This window comes from Phyllopteryx taeniolatus, chromosome 7, assembly GCF_024500385.1.
Source record: "Phyllopteryx taeniolatus isolate TA_2022b chromosome 7, UOR_Ptae_1.2, whole genome shotgun sequence".
NCBI lineage: Eukaryota > Metazoa > Chordata > Actinopteri > Syngnathiformes > Syngnathidae > Phyllopteryx > Phyllopteryx taeniolatus.
Genome location: NC_084508.1, coordinates 24,038,521 through 24,053,856, shown reverse-complemented (window position 1 = coordinate 24,053,856; position 15,336 = coordinate 24,038,521). Strand labels below are relative to the sequence as shown.

The following is a 15,336-nucleotide window of genomic DNA, read 5'->3' as shown; positions in this document are numbered from 1 at the left end:
CGGGGCGGCAGACTGTGTGTTTACATCAATGACACCTGTTGCTGGGACGCTATCTTGGTCAGTCAACACGGCACACTGCTACTGGAGTTTATGGCTCTGAAGTGCCGGCTCTTTTATTTATCGAGGGGATTCACTGCCATACTGCTTGTAGCAATCTATATTCCTCCAAACGCCAGCAATAACAGGAGTGAGGTGCTAAATTAGCTATACCATCATATCAGTGAACAGCTGACGGCCCACCCAGATGCTTTCCTCATCCTAGCTGGGGACTTTAACAATGCTGACCCCAAGGCTTTGTTTCCTAAACTCTACACAAACATTGACTTTCCAACATGGGGAAATAACACCCTGGACAATGTTTTTACCCCCCTGGGGTTGGCCTACAAGGCCCTTCCCCTCCCCCACCTTGGCGCCTCAGACCATCTCACTGTTATGCTAATGCCAGTTTACAGACCACTGGTTAAAGTCTCCCAACCAGTTAGGAAACAGGTACGAGTGTGCCCAGAAGGGTCCCTTCAGCCACCACAGACTGAACCATGTTCAAACAGGCTGCCACCTACAACTCCATCACAGACGTTCAGGAGTACACAAGAGACTGCTACTGCCTACATCAGCAAGTGCGTGGATTATGTCACCACCACTAAGTCCATCACTGTCCATGCCAATCAGAAGCCATGGCTGTCGGCGGAGGTCTACAGAGTACTGAAGGTCCGCAATGCGGCTTTTAGGTCTGGGGATGAGGGCCTGAGCACAGCCAGGGCCAATCTGTCCCGTGGCATCAGGGAGGCCATGAGGGAGTACTCCAGGAAGATCGTCCACCGCTTCAGTGACACCAGGAGTCTGTGACGAGGTATTCAGACCATTACGGTCTATAAATCCTCACCACAGAACTGCGACAGTGCCACCTCCCTGCTAAATGAGCTGAATGACTTATTTGCTTATTTGCTGCACACAAAACCCCACCCCCTCCTGGTGACCAAATGCTGACACTGACCCGGGAAATCGTGAAAAGATCTCTGGATAGGATTAACACGCGAAAATCACCAGGCCCAGATAACATACCTGGTAGCGTTCTGAGGGACTGTGCAGATAAACTCACAGATGTCTTCACAGACATCTTCAACACCTCCTTCAAAGCCAACACCATCATCCCGGTCCCGAAGAAATCGTCTCCCTCCTGCCTCAATGATTACCGTCCGGTAGCGCTTACTCCCATCCTGATTAAGTGCTTCGAGCGGCTAGTCATGCACCACGTCAAATCCCCTTCCAGTGTGCATATTGGTCCAACCAGTCAACTGACGCCATCTCCACCGCCCTCCACTCTGCCCTCACACACCTGGACTCTAAGGACTCATATGTCAGAATGCTGTTCATAGACTTCAGCTCAGTATTCAATACCATCATCCCTAAACAACTGATCTACAAACTGGACCAGCTGGGGCTCAACACTCCGATCTGCAACTGGCTGCTGGACTTTCTGACAGGGAGACCGCAGGCAATACGGGTCGGCAGCAACACATCTAGCACCATCACTCTGAACACGGGGGGCCCCTCAAGGTTGTGTGTTGAACCCCCTCGTCTTCACCCTGCTGACCTATGACTGCACACCGACATACAGCTCCAACCTCTTCATCAAGTTTGCAGACGACAAAACTGTGGTGGGTCTCATAAGCAATGGGGACGAGACATACGACAGGAGTGAGGTGAGCCGCCTGGCCGGCTGGTGCATGGACAACAATCTCTCCCTGAATGTGGAAAAAAACCCAAGGAGATTGTTGTGGATTACAGGCGAACTCACTCCCAGCATGCTCCCCTGAACATCAACGGTGCTGCGGTGGAGAGGGTGTGCAGCACCCTGGGAGTGCACATCACCGAGGACCTCTCCTTGAGCAACAACCCATCACTGGCCAAGAAAGCTCACCAGCGTCTCTACTTCCTGCGCAAGCTGAGAAGAGCCAGAGCCCCAACTCCCATCATGTGCTCGTTCTACAGAGGGACCATAGAGAGCATCTTGACCAACTGCATCACTGTGTGGTACAGCGCCTGTACCGCATCCTGCCGCAAGACTCTCCATCGCATCGTGAGGGAAGCTGAGATCATCATCGGAACCTCTCTTCCCTCCCTGCCGGACATTTACAGCACCCGCCTCACCCGCAAAGCCCTCCACATAGCGGGGGATGCCACCCATCCGTCACACAGCCTCTTCAATCTGCTGCCATCAGCAAGGAAACTGCGGAGTCTGCGGGCCAGGACTAGCCGACTCAGACAGTTTTATTCATCAGGCTGTCAGGCATCTGAACTCTCTGCCCGCTCTACCCCCTCTACCTCTTCTGTCCTCTGCCCACCTGACCTCTGAACTCTGACACCCCGCAAACATGTAGATGCACACACACAATACACGCGCACACACACACATGCACACACTCACACCAGACTCAGGGTTGCACCAGCCACTTTAGCAGCATTGGGGTTTTGTCATCTTATATCTGACCTTGACTATGTTGCACACATCACCTGACCTGTGATATTTGCACATTCAATTAATACTTTTTATACTGTATATACTATAGTTTATTTACCGTTTATATTGATGTTATTATTTATACTGTCTTTTGTAGCACCACGGGCCCTTGAGTACCGTAATTTCAATCCTCTGTATGTGTTACACATATTGAAGAATTTACAATAAAAGTACCTTGTACTCAATAAATAGAACAGTTCATTGCTCATTAACTAAGGAGGGGCAAGGGGAGAAGGGCTACAGCTCCTCATTGAAGAGGAGCCTTCTTCCATCATAACAAGGGAACATTCTGATTCAAGTGTTTTTTTCTTTTGTCTATTTTTCTAATTCATTGGTTGATTTTCGCACAATAAACTGATCCAGGGAGGCTTTATTTTTTTTAATTAATTTTTTTCAGAAAAAAAAGTTGATTTTTTTCTTTTGATCATCCTTTGTATTGCTTTGCTCACACTCTCACCAGCGAGCGTGTTCTCATTCTTTTGCGGTTTGTTAGTCCAATAAAGAAAATCAACAACAAATCAGTACATTATCTTAGTTGCATTGCGTGACGCACAGTCAATGACTGTTGCACAACGCACAGATCTTTCTGCTCATCTATGGTAGGTGCTTCTTAACATTATCTTTAGCAGTCTCCCTTTTTATCTTGATTGACATTCTGACTGTTTAGCACTTTGTTTACTTTATTAGAAAAAGTTCCGCACGACGATAACACATCTCCTTCAGTCTTCATTCATAATGTGGCGGCTGCTGGTTTCATCTAATTAGCTATATGTGCGTATAGGCGGAACTTCTGCCAAGTGAATGCCTCCGATTACGCCGTTACCCGTTCGTTGTTTTAATTAAAGAGAAGCTACAATTCAATAAATAACGTACATAATGTAAATCGTATTTTTTTTGACGAAAATAAAATGATTTCATGACTTCTTTTTTTTTTTTTTTTTTTTTTTTTTTTTTTTTTTACGACATCAATCAGAAACACTATTAGATTTGTGATTGGATGATCGAGGATGTGGAGGCGGAACTTCCACTTAGAACCGATTTCCACTTTACGCCGCGGAGCAGACAACTAGTTTTCAGCTTACATCCAAGCGTGATGCGCAGTCAGTGATCGTCAAGCAGCCCGAGTAGAAGTTTGTCCATACTGAGACCGTTCGCAAACCGAAAATAATACACAACTAGAGGTGAGTTTTCTACGAAAATTTTATACGTAACCCAAATTGTTTGTAAACAGTTGTTCGTAACTCTGAGGTTCCACTGTATTTTTAAAATCTATCCAACAGCTGATTACCGACATGGCTTTTTCACCAACGGTTCTTTGACTGTCGTCATTCACTTTGTAATAGTCTTTACTGCCACCTAAACAAGATACATTTAAAGTTAAATTTTACTTACTGTACATGATTTTGTAAAAAAAATATTTTTTGCTTTGTTTTTATTCTTTAATTTTATAACTTTAATCATGTTGATTTGTTTTGTATCTGTTCAATAAAGACGAAAAAAAATAGCATGGTCCCTTTAATACTTAAAAATTACATGGCTTTGCATTTTTCTTTTTAAAATAATTTACATTGTTTGGTTTGGATTGACTGTGTTTTTAGTCATGTATCCCTTTCCAGTTGTGCTTTTTTTAAGACATGAAAGAATGCAAGCATTTACATATGACTTAAAGGCTGGTTCAGTTACTGGTAGTTGTAAATGGATACTTTCTTAATGCTTCACAAAAATGGATGGATGAATTACGAGGCAGAACTTTAAGAATGAGCGCCCTCTTTAAAATAATTTAGGTTCACTTCTACACTAGAAAATTTGTAATTTTGTTTGCTCCTTTTCTCAGATGCTCACTATGCTGCAGTGCGAGCTGATCTGGAGAGTGATGCTCAGGACCTGGAGGTGGAGTCCTGGAGTTTGGCTGTTGACCAGCAGTTTGTTAAGAGACACTCTAAAGAGGCCATAAAGAGACAGGATGTCATATATGGTTAGCGCATTTGTATGGATTCTCTTTGTTTAACGTTGCCTTTTAAACAAATGAGAACGTATTACTATTAGGCCATTACAATAACAATGTAGGCTCCTGGATATACTGTAAACGTGTAACTTAATTTAAACAGGAACCAATTTTGTAAATAAATATTTCTTATTGTCACGATTTGATTTGGCCTGTATGTAAACAATACAGAATGTTGTATTAGCACACGTCAAAACAAAGTGATAGCATGTAAAAACAAACAAAAAAAAACTTCTCTTTGAGTGATTGTAATATTTCGCTTTATGTACAACAGAGCTGATGCAGACGGAAATGCACCACGTACGGACACTGAAGATAATGCTTCGTGTTTACATCAGAGAGTTGAAGGAGAACCTCCAGATGGATTCATGCAGACTGGAATGTCTCTTCCCGCGCTTGGAAAACCTCCTGGAGCTCCACATGCATTTCTTGTCCCAACTTAAAGAACGCAGACGAGAAAACATTGTTTCGCCCACCGACGGCAACTACACAGTGGACAGAATAGCAGACCTACTAATTGCACAGGTAAGGAAGCTCATACAGAAAGAAACAAGTCAAAAAGTTTTTGATTCTTATATTTTTCAGATTTCTTTTATATCCATGCAGTTTTCAGGTGATGTAGGCGAGAAAATGAAGGACAGCTATGGTGATTTCTGCAGTCGCCATACTGAGGCTGTCAGCTACTACAAAGAACAGATGCAAACAAACAAAAGATTCCACAGCATTATACGGGTGAGATGCCTAAGCATACAACTGATCTTTATTCCAGTTCTTCTTTGTAGTTTGAGTATTCTCTTTTGTCCTCTCAGAAAATCAACAACCTGTCTATCGTGCGAAGGTTAGGAGTGCCTGAGTGTATTCTGTTGGTAACACAGCGCATTACAAAGTACCCAGCATTTGTCGAGCGTATCCTGCACAGCACGAAAGGTCTTGTCATATTCATTTTGTGCTTATACCAAATCATCTGTACATTTACTTGAGGAAAATCCTCCGCTGTGTACATTGAGATTTATTTGAATCTTTGTTCTTCCCTCAGTGGGTACTGAAGAACACACAAAGCTTAACCATGCATTAGGCTTGATTAAAGACACTATTGTTCAAGTGGACTCATTGGTTCATCTGCACGAGAAGACGTGCCGCCTTCGTGACATCCACAACAAGATGGAGCCAAAGGCACTGGGGAAAATCAAAGATGGCCGAGTGTTTCGCCGAGAAGACTTGGCGCAGGGTCGAAGGTGCCTTTTGCATGAGGGTACTGTCAACTGGAAAGCTGCCTCTGGCAGACTGAAAGGTAGGACACTGTGGCACAATAAAAGAGAGTTTATTTCTCTACTCAGTTTTGAAGGAATACTCTTATTTGTTCCTCACAGATATTCTTGCAGTTCTCCTCTCTGATGTCTTATTGCTGCTACAAGAGAAGGATCAGAGATATGTATTTGCAGCAGTGGTGAGTAATTAATAGTTTTCTTTATGTAAATTAACTACATACATGGATGCATGTTCAATTGGTGTTCTTTTAGCATAGTGCGGAGTTCTGACGCAAGTATCGAAAGTATGGCTAGTATGGAATTTGATTGAATCAATTTCCAGGTCTCGAAAAGTATGGAAAATGTATATATGAAAAAATATTTGTTTCCAGGACTGTTACAACAACTCTATTTTCCAAAACAAAAAATTATGAATATCTAAGAGAAAAAAAAGATCGATTTGTGTATTTTTTTAAGGCACTTGGAAGTGCAGCTACAATGTTTGTATGAGAGCACACAGTATTATATCAGTCTTGGTGAATACTCGATTCTGTTTGGCTCAGAAAATTCCATCGGTGTACATTATACCGTTAATGCACACTCTTCGAACAAGTAGTTCCCGTCAAAACATCTTCAGTACATCAATTGTTCCAAATTAATGCACAGCACCCTTAGCTGTTAGATTTATGCGAGCAAACATGGCAACCTGACACAGTCAGATTTTCTGAAAAGTAAACATGAGAGGACAGAAATTAGCGAATTTAAAACAATAATGAGTGATTTAATCATTTACTTTATTTGGTGATTACAACACCTTTGATGACTGGGATGCTGCTGAGGAATTGAGAGGAAAATTGTAGAGACAGAAAAGAGTTAACTCTAAGATTTAAATCAACTCTCAGACGAGAAGAATGAAATCAACATGAACAAAACAACAAAATAGGTGATTAATACATCGAGACACCTCCTGGTACAAAAACTAACAAATATAAACTGAACACTTCTCCGTTGATGTTTTGAATGATACCCTGCGATAATTTTATGCCGCCGTCCAGTCAACGAAGACCAAGAGAGAGTACAGCATTGCCAGCCTGAGAGCTTGCATCAACGATCACATATACAGTAAATATACCCAGTATATTTTTAATAATAAAACAATATTTTATTGCCATCCCTGTGGTTATTATTTAACATTGTCAAACTACAAAATCTATTTGCTGGAGTACATTTATATTCCCTTAGAAAGTTATGAAATTGCAATGACTCTTCATAGTCAAGCCCTCAGGCTTTGCAAGAAATAGGAAAATAAATAATTTTAGTCAAACTTTATATTTTGACAACAAAACGTATGAAATAATTAATTGGTAGTTGATTCTTTTCATTGGCAAGTGACCATGGTATAAACGGCTTAATGCCCTTTGAGGTGTACAATTATCAGGGATTAATGGATTTCCCGGAGGCATCCGTCCTCCGCTGCCTGTCGGGTCACGCCTCCACATCATCCAGTAATCCCTGATATTTGTACACCCTGTCAGATTTATAGACATCCAATCTTGTACGATCGTTATCGTTGATATAATTAACTCATAATGGATAGATGTAAATTCTCTATCAACTGGCTCATACTGTAAATTCCAAATGTAAAGACTAATTGGCTATGGATCTCTTCTTATCCCCCCTCTATAATCTTCTGGAAATTATTTGCTGAAAATGACAAATAAAGAATCAGAATGATCCACATCTATTTACTCAAATGTTACAGATTATTTAATTTTTTTTACTGAGAAGTCTTGAAATTAGTGTCTGGAAAAAGTATGTAATTTTGAAATCTCAAATGTGTAGAAACCCTGATAGTGTAACACGTGAGGTTAATGTGTTCCCTTAATTTCCGGGACAGTATTAATTAAGCGTATTTGTAGCATATGTCTGTGTTCAGACCATTATAAAAGCATTCTATGAAACTGAGGTCACACACCATTCATGCTAAAAAATATTGGCACGCCTGGGGTGCTAATATTTTTTAGCATGACTGTATTGTATATTCTATATATTTGTCTAAAACAAATCCTTCTCTCACTATTCTGGCATTTAGTAAATAGAAATAATTTTGGTAATCCTAATTGACCTAAAACAGGGAAAGTTTAGTCTAATTTCATGTCAGACAGTTAAAAAAAAAAGTCATGTCTAAAAACCTTGACACCCCATGTGTGCCAATATTTTTTAGCATGACTGTATCTAGCCTCATCCATGCCTCTTTTCTCCATTATTTATCCCCGCTAGGACAACAAGCCCTCAGTCATCTCTCTTCAGAAGTTGATTGTTAGGGAGGTGGCCCATGCAGAAAAAGCCATGTTCCTGATCTGCGCTTCCTCCAATGAGCCTGAGATGTACGAGATCCACACGACCTCTAAGGAGGAAAGAAACACTTGGATGGCACACATACGGCAAGCTGTTGAAAGGTAGCTGCGATAGAGAACGCTGTCGATGAAGAACATTCATAGTGCAGTAACTAATAGCTTCTGTCGTGTCGCTGTTAGCTGTCCTCATACAGAAGGCAGGCTGTTCAGTGAGGAGGAGGAGGAGGCCCGAGCTTCCCGGTTAAAAGAATTTCAAGGTACTGAGATTAGTTAACTACAATGAACAATTGCATATTCGCAGTTCAGCATTTATGAATGGCCTATTTGCAATTTATTTATTTATTATGGGGGTGGGGGGGGGGGTGATATATCCATTTATTAGCTCTTTTTGTATAATAATAAAAATATTGTTTTGGCACAATCTTGTGACATCTTCAGAGCTGCCAAATGCTACGGATAGTCCACATTTTCTTACGGAAATTACTGAACGTTGACTCGTTACGGCCATAACACTGATTGTTGCGGATATTGGTTGGAAAAAAATCAAGCGTCTGACATTACTGGCACGTAGACATTTAACAGCTGCTTGGCTCACGTTATTTTATTGCCCCCCCCCCCCCCCCCCCCGCTGCCAAGCCACGAAGGCGAAAGTTCTCATTGTAAGTCACTGATCATCGCCTCCATGGTAACGAACAGTGATGCCGGTAACGCGTTACTCCAAAATGCCGCCATTTTGAGTAACGAGCAAAGTAACTTATTTTGGTACAGGAGGTATGAAAGGCTCAATAGAAATGAAGAATAAAATGTCTAAAGATTAAGCTGTCACACAGAAAGTACAATGTGCAAGAGAATCATGGTTTACAGTAATGGAAAATTATCACAATGATATCTGTTTCCCACTGTAGAACGTCTGAGCCAAAAGGATGCTGCGATTGTCCAGACGCTTTCTGAGAAGCTGCAACTTTTTGCAGACATGGCAGAGTCTGTGGCAGGTCTGGAGGACACAGCTTCCCGCTCCAAACTTCTTTTACGGGGTAATGCCTCAGATCTCCAGCAGGGGGAGGCCTTGCTCAAAGAAGCCATCACTGAAGGTAGGACGATATTGCTGCAAACAACATGGCATTGAGTCAATTATATGCACACTTATCAACTCTATTCTCTGAATTGTTGTTGTGGAAACATGTGAACCATAACATTCGCTTTCTGTCAATTCAGTGGAAAACCTCCAGAATTTGCTCCAGTCTGGAGTGAGGGACGAAGTCCTGTCATCACAGCAAGATGAAGGGAGCAGCTCTGGACTCCTACCTAGGAGAGCAGACACCTTTGGGGGCTATGACAGCAGCCCCACCATCCTCACTAAGAGTGAGTCCAGAATACTTCATGTCCTGGGGAAACCTCCTATCTAATGGGTTGTACCTCTTTGCACTCTGTGCAATGAGTAGCTGCTGAATTAATAATAAAATGGTATTTTGACCCCCAAGACACACTTTTTGTGTGTGTGTGTGAAATTATTTATGGCAAGTATTCACAATCCTAGTATGACACGTATTCATTTGTTGTCTTTGTGCAGATTGCGTGGGTGTTAATGTATCTGTTTTCTGGTCTGTTTGGGCTCACAGTTTTTTATTTGTTTGTTTGTTTTTGTCATTGTTTGTGTCTGTGGCTTGGTGTTCCTCTGCCAGATGGCAATGTGAAGAACTTTTCTGGCGAGTCCAGAAACAGAGAACGAAGCCAGCGGGCTAGCTCTGACCCTCAGCTCCAAGATCTCTGTGGTAGCCAAGCTCTGGAGCAGACGGTAGGTCTGACGCAGTAAAAGTCACACACGTTCTCACTTTGCGCACAACAAAAATTACACAGGCTGATGATTTTGGGATTATTTATTTCCTTTATGCACAAACAAATTAAAGGAGTTGAGAATATTTCTCATGTGTTGATGGTTCTTGTCACAGACACACAAGCTATTATTAGACAAACGTTTGACTAAATGGTACACATCATATAAACATTGAGTGTTCAGATAAATATGGTCTTTGGAACAGATCACAGTAGTCATTGTATGCCAAAGAGTAATTTCTTGGCCTTTAAGATCCAAGAATTTAAGATCCAGTGTTAGATGAGTAGCACAAAAGAAAAGATAACCTGTTTCTATCTGGCTGATGTTGGCCAGGTTGATGAGAGCTGCTGCACTCCAACAAGATGGAACCGGATCTGGTCCAACTCATTCCCTGAGGCAGAGGTTTACACCTATTCTTTCATCTGTTACTTGCTTACATATATCATTGCAGGATTGTGTGTTTATAAATTAACCTGTGAAATGTGCTATTTTGATTTGTACTGGTTTAATTTATGATACCCTTCTCCTTTTCCATTCCAGTTCTTTGACAAAGTATTAAAACTTTCTCAAAGGCTCTACAGTCTGCAGGTAACATGATGCCTTAGTCGCTTATAATGTATTGTTGATATTTGTATGCTCCCTTTACAGACTCAAATATCTATTTATAATGTTGTCTGGACATACAGTAGACTGACCCAACACGTCTGTTGACTGAATCAAACGTAATCCAATACTCAGACACCAATATTGATCCATCTTTAATATTGTAGTTATACTTTGGAGTGTGCAGAACTGCACTAGCTACACTTTTGTGTAATGCCGTTTAGTACTACACCTCTATAAACTACAACCACAAAAATGAACTTATTGTTAAACTAATACTTCTGGTAGTGTCATTTGCATCTTGTTAAGGCAAACTTAGACAGCTCTTGTATTGAATCTCTTTAGAGTGCAGGTGAATATAATCTTAACATTTCACACTCCAAATAGTTGGCAATTGTGAGTAACATTTCTATTTTGAACATTTTGTGGGTATATAGTATCAATTTCTGTCTCCATGGTCAGGCCATCATATCGCAGCAGGACAGTCAAATTGAGCTGCAGCGTATCTCGCTGACGGAGCGAGCATCTCTGCCTGGGCGCCACCGCGGGAACGTGCTCCTGGAACAGGAGAAGCAGCGTACGCTGGCTCTGCAGAGAGAGGAGCTCGCCAGCTTCCACAAACTGCAGTCTCAGCATCGCCAGGAACAGCAGCGCTGGGAGAAGGAGCGAGGGAAGCACCGCCAACAAGTGGAGGCGACAGAGGCCAGGCTGCGGGAAAGGGAGGAGGAATGCAAGAGGGTGGAGGTAAAGTGGTCAGACCTACCTGACAGTTGTAACGGTTGTGTGACTTGGACCATAACCATAAAAAAATGGGATACAGGAGCAGCTGGCCGAAGAGAGGGTGGAGCTGGAGAGACAAAGGGAGACGTACCAACAGGACCTGGAGAGACTCAGAGAGTCCACTCGAGCAGTGGAGAAAGAGAAGGAACGCCTGGAACACCAGAAGAAGATCAAGAGGAAAACCATTGAGGTGCAAACCAGGCCTACACCAAAGGCAAAAAATGGTTTCCTAGTTAGCAGAAAATGAATTTGGAAATTAAATCTTGGGAAATACTGTAATACTGTCTACTACTCATACTGCCACATTCACAAAACCTTTATTAGCCATTGTTAATAGTAAAACGTTGAAAAACAATCAAACACTGAACTCGTACTGGGAGATATTTCGAAAAGCTTGATTTGATCAACATTTTATTAATGCTCGTCGATTTTATTTTTTGGCTAGACCGTGAGATTTCGTTGCCTCGCAGCAGCTCTCGTACATGGAGGACATGCTAGCGACTAGCGAGCAAGAAATAGTCCCCAAAAAGGGCATGAGAAGTCTATCATTTGTAAACATCAGTAGTCTTCAAAACGCGTATAAAAGATTTTGTGAGGAAGACAGGCACATCTGTGTAAAATCACCTGAAGATATGAGGCACATAAAGTGCGTGCATGTAATAATACATATCATGCTAAATAGTGCTGCTCCTGTAGTGTGAAGAAAACGGGCCACGTAGCCATCGTGGTGGCAGTTGAAGTCCTTGTGTTTTTGTGTTCGCACTGTGAATGGGGCAGGAAGATGATAAGATAGTAGTTTGCCGATCACAGATGAGATAGAAAGTGCTTCAGGGGCTTGTTTACGTTAGCATTTAGCAGCTAGCTACTAGCTTCGTTACGTGATAATAGTTTCATAGTGGACCGCCATCGCTGTCTATGCTACCGGTTCCTCGCAGTTGCGTTTGCTTAGTGTGGCATTCTCAAGAATCGGTCTTGTATTTATCATTTTATTTACTTTATTTACAGATCAAAACATTGTATTCATTCGACATGTCATGTTTAGTCTTCTTTTTTTTCTGCAGAATGGGCATCTTTAAGTTAATTGTTCCCACCTCAGGGTAAAGTGATGAACACCTATGTACAACAGAGCCAAACCCTAAGAAAGTCATTAAAATAACAAATATTGATGCCATAATGTATTCACAATTACGATAATAGAGTGATAGTTATGCAATTGAATAATTTTATCCTATTCAATAATATACTGCAATAACTGCCCTGCCGTAATGTTCTTGAAGTGAATTTCTATGGGCTGGCAGCTCTGCCGTCATAATCATGAATTAAATTTTACTTATAATTGGCATAATAATTTATTTCAGTGTTTTGATTCTCAGCCTTGGGTTTCCACGTTTTCGGCCAAGAATTTCCATTTCGGTGCATCACTACTTTTTGACGTTCTTAACTTTCACACAAATGTAAAAAATTTATTTAACCCATTTTAATAATGGAATGTAAGCACAATAAAACACTCAACACAACACACCTGAGTGATGCACCTGATCCCGACTGAACTCTTACGCAGTGTGCTGAGTTCGCCAACTTGTTTTCAAGAGTGGCCAGCTGTTGGTGACTGGTTTTGCAGCCTCCGGTGCACAGTGTTGCAACGTTGCAGATATAACAGCCATTCAAAATGCACGAGCTTTCACACAAACAAAAAATGTGTTTCCGTGTTTTAAGCTAGTGAGCCCCAGCCGGCCGCTACCAGGCCATACAAATTAGAGGCTGACACAGGAGTGGATGGTGACTCCCGCTCCCTCCCACTCTCACAGAGGTTGATCACACTCCCTCCCAATCCTGAGTGAGTCTTTAAAAAAGATTGTTCCCAATCCCGAGCCAAAATTTTAGAGAATCCCACTTCCTTTCTTCCTGCCTTGTTTTTTTATACTCCCAGTCAATCCTCCGTTTTTCTTCCTGTGTATAAAATATGCAGTACATGTCTGCCTTACTCACCGTTACAAATACATTGAATTACTGGAATCATCAAGAAACAAAAGAAGTTTATTAACAAAAGCCGTATTAGTCCCTTAGTTGAGCAATGTTTAGCCCGATGCTGATGGGAAATGTTAAAATATCGATTTGATTAAAAATAAAAAATATATAACTGCACCATCGTTTCACTCCCAACATTGTTTTCCAATCCCGTCAAGCCCCGCCATCATGGTTTCCACTCCCATCCAATCCCGCTGACATTGTTTTCATAGTTCCTACTCCCGATGACTTTCACTCCCGCTTTTGCTCAATCCCGTGATTGATGGTGAAATTCACCACCAATAGGGCTGCAACTAACGATTATGTTAATGGTCTAATCTGTCAATTATTTTTTGATTAATCTATTAAAACAACTTTAAATAACCTTCCCTTTATTCAAAAATAAAGGTACGGTGGATGACTCATTAGCATATCTGTCTCACAGTTCTGAGGACCGGGGTTCAAATCCTGGCCCCGCCTGTGTGGAGTTTGCATGTTCTCCCCGTGCCTGCGCGGCTATTCTCCAGGTGCTCCAGTTTCCTCCCACATCCCAAAAACATGCGTGGTAGGTTGATCGAAGACTCTAAATTGCCCGTAGGTGTGTATGTGAGTGCGAATGGCTGTTTGTTTATATGTGCCATGCGATTGGCTGGCGATCAGTTCAGGGTGTACCCCGCCTCTCTACCGAAGATAGCTTGCATAGGGTCCAGCACGCCCGTGACCCTAGTGAGGATAAGCGGGTACAGAAAATGGATGGATGGATGGATTATTCAAAAAGAGGAAATGAAATGAAATGAAATAAAATAATGAAAATTCAGAAAATACACAAACATAAATTGATTATGATTCAGTTGCTGGATTGGTCCGTAACATGCAAAGCAAATTTATTTATATAGCACATTTCATACACAGGTAACTCAATCTGCTTTACATGATTAAAAGCATTTTAAAAGAAAGAGAAAAAAATAGCTTATAAACATTTAAAACAAAGAGAAAACAATAAAATGAAATAAAAGTACAATTAAAACACCATACAGTCCAAGAAATATTTAAAAGTGGAAATGCTCTAAAAAGCATGAGGAAAAACGATGAGTTTTTGGAGTTAAAAACATTCACACTTGGGGCTGATGTCACTTCTGTTGGCAAATTATTCCATTTGTGTGCAGCATAATGGCTAAATGCTGCTTCACCATGTTTGCTTTGGACTCTTTGCGACACTATTTGACCTGACTCTATCGATCTCGGAGCCCTACTGGGTTTATATTCCATTAGCATTTCTTTCTTGTATGTATTCAGGACCTAAACCATTTAGTCAGAATCAGAATCATCTTTATTTGCCAAGTATGTCCAAAAAACACTCAAGGAATTTGTCTCCGGTAGTTGGAGCTGCTCTAGTATGACAACAGACAGTCAATTGACAGAGAACACTTTTGAGACATAAAGACATTGACAAAAAACAGTCACTGAGCAATAAAGGGTTGCTAGTTATCTGGTAATGCCGGTACATTTTGTATTTTTTTTTGACAATTGTTCTCTAGCACTTAGAGCAGTTCGAAAGACTAAAATTGCAATACTCCGATGCAATGACCATTGTGCAAAGGGCGCTGAGACTTCAAGCGAGTAGTGCGATAATCTGGGACAATGTTGATTGTGCAAATGTTGCACATACTACTACTATAATACTCCTTAATCAGTGTGCAAATGGAGCAGATGCTACTCTGGCATGAGTGGCCAGTATTGGTCAACAACAGATATGCAAATAGTGCAGCGTGGCGAAACTACTACAGTGAGTGCACGAGTAGTATATAATTGGCCCCACAGAAATGTGACAACAAACTCAAGTAAAAAAATTGCCAGCATGTGATATAGTGATAGTGATATATCGATCAGTAGCAGAACTTTAATATCTCTTCTCAAGCTGACTGGGAGCCAGTGTAAAGACTTTAGAATTGGAGTAATATGCTCTGACCTCTTTGTTCTGG

At 41.4% G+C, this 15,336-nt stretch overlaps 1 protein-coding gene across 6 annotated transcripts in view; it reads left to right on the top strand.

The window, feature by feature from the left end:
* arhgef18b (rho/rac guanine nucleotide exchange factor (GEF) 18b) overlaps positions 1–15,336 on the top strand; it is a 120,290-nt gene that overhangs the window by 43,342 nt on the left and 61,612 nt on the right. For 5 of the 6 annotated variants that reach the window (XM_061780644.1, XM_061780640.1, XM_061780641.1 and 2 more), the window contains 15 exons: positions 4,356–4,496; positions 4,801–5,051; positions 5,133–5,258; positions 5,336–5,453; positions 5,563–5,817; positions 5,897–5,973; positions 8,054–8,232; positions 8,311–8,387; positions 9,036–9,221; positions 9,346–9,492; positions 9,813–9,925; positions 10,298–10,366; positions 10,505–10,552; positions 11,030–11,311; positions 11,388–11,537. In XM_061780644.1, coding sequence (XP_061636628.1) covers positions 4,356–4,496; positions 4,801–5,051; positions 5,133–5,258; positions 5,336–5,453; positions 5,563–5,817; positions 5,897–5,973; positions 8,054–8,232; positions 8,311–8,387; positions 9,036–9,221; positions 9,346–9,492; positions 9,813–9,925; positions 10,298–10,366; positions 10,505–10,552; positions 11,030–11,311; positions 11,388–11,537 — 2,219 coding nt within the window. The remainder of the gene's footprint in view (positions 1–4,355; positions 4,497–4,800; positions 5,052–5,132; positions 5,259–5,335; positions 5,454–5,562; positions 5,818–5,896; positions 5,974–8,053; positions 8,233–8,310; positions 8,388–9,035; positions 9,222–9,345; positions 9,493–9,812; positions 9,926–10,297; positions 10,367–10,504; positions 10,553–11,029; positions 11,312–11,387; positions 11,538–15,336) is intronic. The other variant, XM_061780642.1, reaches the window with a different exon arrangement.